We start from the raw sequence: 2,704 nt of genomic DNA, 5'->3' as shown, positions 1-2,704 counted from the left end.
TAGGACATCGTCAGAAACTAGACGATCAGACCAAGCCCGGGAGCTTGTCCTTTTCCGAGCGGCTCAGTGAGCTGGAGCAGCTGCGGCGCACGGCCATGAGGGCCAGCCCACACCACCCAGCCCCCACACCCAACCCTCGGGCCGCCTTGAACCACTCCACAGCCTTTAACCCTCAGCCTCAGAGTCAGATGCAGGGTAAGTACCCGGTCGGAGCCCATGTCCCGCCTCGCCCTGGGGCAAAGCCCACCCAGAGCAGCCCTGGCTTCCCCTCCCCGCTCCCAGCATGGGCCGCAGACCAGCAGCCTTGGAGCTTGTTAGGCACGCGGTCTCCGGTCTCCGGCGGGCCCAGACCCATGGAGTTAGCTCTGCGCTGTAACGAGATCGCCAGATGGAGCGGTCCCGCCTCCTAGGATATGCAGGGACCACGGAGAGATGTGTATAGATAATATCTTGAATCTTTTAAGAGTTAACTTTGGCTGTGCCATTTTCTTACCTACCCATTAGTCTTGAAGACAGACACACACACACATGCACACACAAGCGAGGTGCAGGTCAGGATGTTTCAAGTTCTTATTGTATTCAGATTATGTGTGTATCTAATGTCCATTTTTGTGTCTGTAAAGAAATTTTTTTGTCTGGCTGCCATTGCAACAGAGGTTCTATTTGTGATAAAAAAGTTTGCAATCAATAAAGAAGGCAGGTTATCCCCTGCCCCCGCTTCACGCCCTTATGGGGCTAGCTGGCAATTGCAAAAACACTGTAAAATACAATAATTGCACAAAACCCACTGTGCCAAATTAGATAATACACCAAGTTCGTTTGCATTCTAGAAACACTGACGTCAACGAGTATGTCTGCGCTGTGATGCCATTTCGAATTTGTGAAATGCAGTGGTTTTCTTTGTGCCGTGCAGGACACAGCTGTATATGATGTGGGCACAGTAAGAGTCTTTTCTCAAAGCAGCAGGCTCATTTACCTCCAAGGAAAAGATAAGCAGCACATTGGGAGAGAGGTCAGGTGGTCAGCAAGGGACGGGCCCCTTGTCCTTCTGGGGCGGCGGAAATTAGCTTCCCTGGGCATTTCTCCCTGTGAGCTGTATTGTGGGATGCGCGAGTGTCCTAGGTTCTTCAGGATTTTGGGGGTGGTAGTTCACTCTCAGGGTTCGCACGTGTGGGTTCTCAAGAAGTGTGCATGCTCCCTTACACAGAGCCTGATTGATGGGCCATGCCGTTAGCTCTCGGTTCTGTTTCTACGGAAGCTTCTTTAATTCGAGTGGAAAATTTCCAAAGAAATCTTCCCGTAAGATACTGTGCACACAGCTGTTAAGTGGCCTGTCTGCAGAGTGGCCCTTTGGTGTCGAAACAGAAACATAAAGCTCGATTTTTGGGGAGCTACCTCTCATCTACAGCCTCAGGGGTATTTAGAAACAGGTCCCACGAAATCGTCGGTTTCCTGGTGCTTAATGATCATGAATACTTATTCAAAATATGCATATTAATTTTTTTAAATGCCAAAATGCAAGTGCGTGTGGTAAATTAAATCCAATGGTACATTAAGTGAGAGAGATGGGCTTGGGGTGAAATGATACTTTTCTTCTAAATAGAATAAAATTCTCGAGGAGATGTCTCGATCTTGTGTTTAGGGCCATTGAAGTTAATTCATGTCATCTTTGGGACTCCATCTGAAACATCCAAGGGAAGACTCTGTTTTCTTATTCTGTCCTTGCATACCTGACCATTCACGCTACTAGGTCGATAAACAGGTTTGTCGTTTTTAGATATTGCCACCAAAAAATAGTAAGCTTTTTTAAAGGCGACGGAAAGTTCAGCCGCACGGGGCAAGTTGAAACTGTCCCCATCAAGTCGGCTTGTTTCGGACAGTCTGGGCGCGGAGTGAATCAGATCTGATGTCCCTCCTTATCTGATGTGCTCTTTTTACCAGAAAGAACAAGGGGCGGGGGTGGGCGGGGCGAGTTCTCATCCGCCCAGGTACTGCGTGGACAGGCATTTCTCAGCTTTGGGTACCACGTGCTCAGCAGTGTGTGGGGTTTAACAGAGAGCATCGCCCTTTCTTGTGGCCTTTAAAACCTGTTCGCTTCTGCAGCATCTGCGTACTCTTAACTGGCTTTTAGGGTGCCCTTGAGGGTTAGCGGCTACTCTACAGAATGTGTTAACTGCACTGCTGATGTTCTTTCTTTCCTGTGATTTGCCATCCAGTGCTTCACTTTTAAAACCGTAAGAACAACTTTTAAAAAATAAGTATTCAAGATATTTTCAAATAAAACGACTTTTTCTTTTTCTTTCTGTTTTTTTTTTTCCCCCATCAGAAAATGCTTTTTTTACCCTAGTCATGTTATCAAGTAGACCCTTGGGAATTTTTTTCCCCCCTGAAATTAGAAAGTTAACAGGGATAACAGTAAAGTCTCTTTTAGCCAGAACCTTCATTTTGTTCTCGAGAAGGTAGGAAATGGTTATTTGCCAGGCTTAGCTCTGGAGCTCCTGTAATATGTTTAAGAAGATGCTTAATAGAAAAATTCAGCACGTGTTTATGGCTCTCCTTGAAAGGGCAGCAGGAGTCGTAAGAAAAATATCCCAAAAGGTAGTCAGAGCGGTGACATGCAGATGTGGGAATGTTTTCAGCTTTGGGGACGTGTCAGCAACTGTGGCTACTCAGCGGTCATGGTTTAACGGAGCAGCTGCGTAGC

At 47.0% G+C, this 2,704-nt stretch overlaps 1 protein-coding gene across 1 annotated transcript in view; it reads left to right on the top strand.

The window, feature by feature from the left end:
- Window positions 1–2,704, top strand: part of RUNX1 (runt related transcription factor 1) — a 228,218-nt gene that overhangs the window by 187,784 nt on the left and 37,730 nt on the right. Inside the window, exon 7 of the mRNA XM_025039570.1 lies at window positions 4–195. Coding sequence (XP_024895338.1) covers window positions 4–195 — 192 coding nt within the window. The remainder of the gene's footprint in view (window positions 1–3; window positions 196–2,704) is intronic.

This window comes from Pteropus alecto, unplaced genomic scaffold (genome assembly GCF_000325575.1).
Source record: "Pteropus alecto unplaced genomic scaffold, ASM32557v1 scaffold3, whole genome shotgun sequence".
NCBI lineage: Eukaryota > Metazoa > Chordata > Mammalia > Chiroptera > Pteropodidae > Pteropus > Pteropus alecto.
The sequence above is the reverse complement of the archived record's forward strand: the minus strand, read 5'-3'. Positions and strand labels throughout refer to the sequence as shown.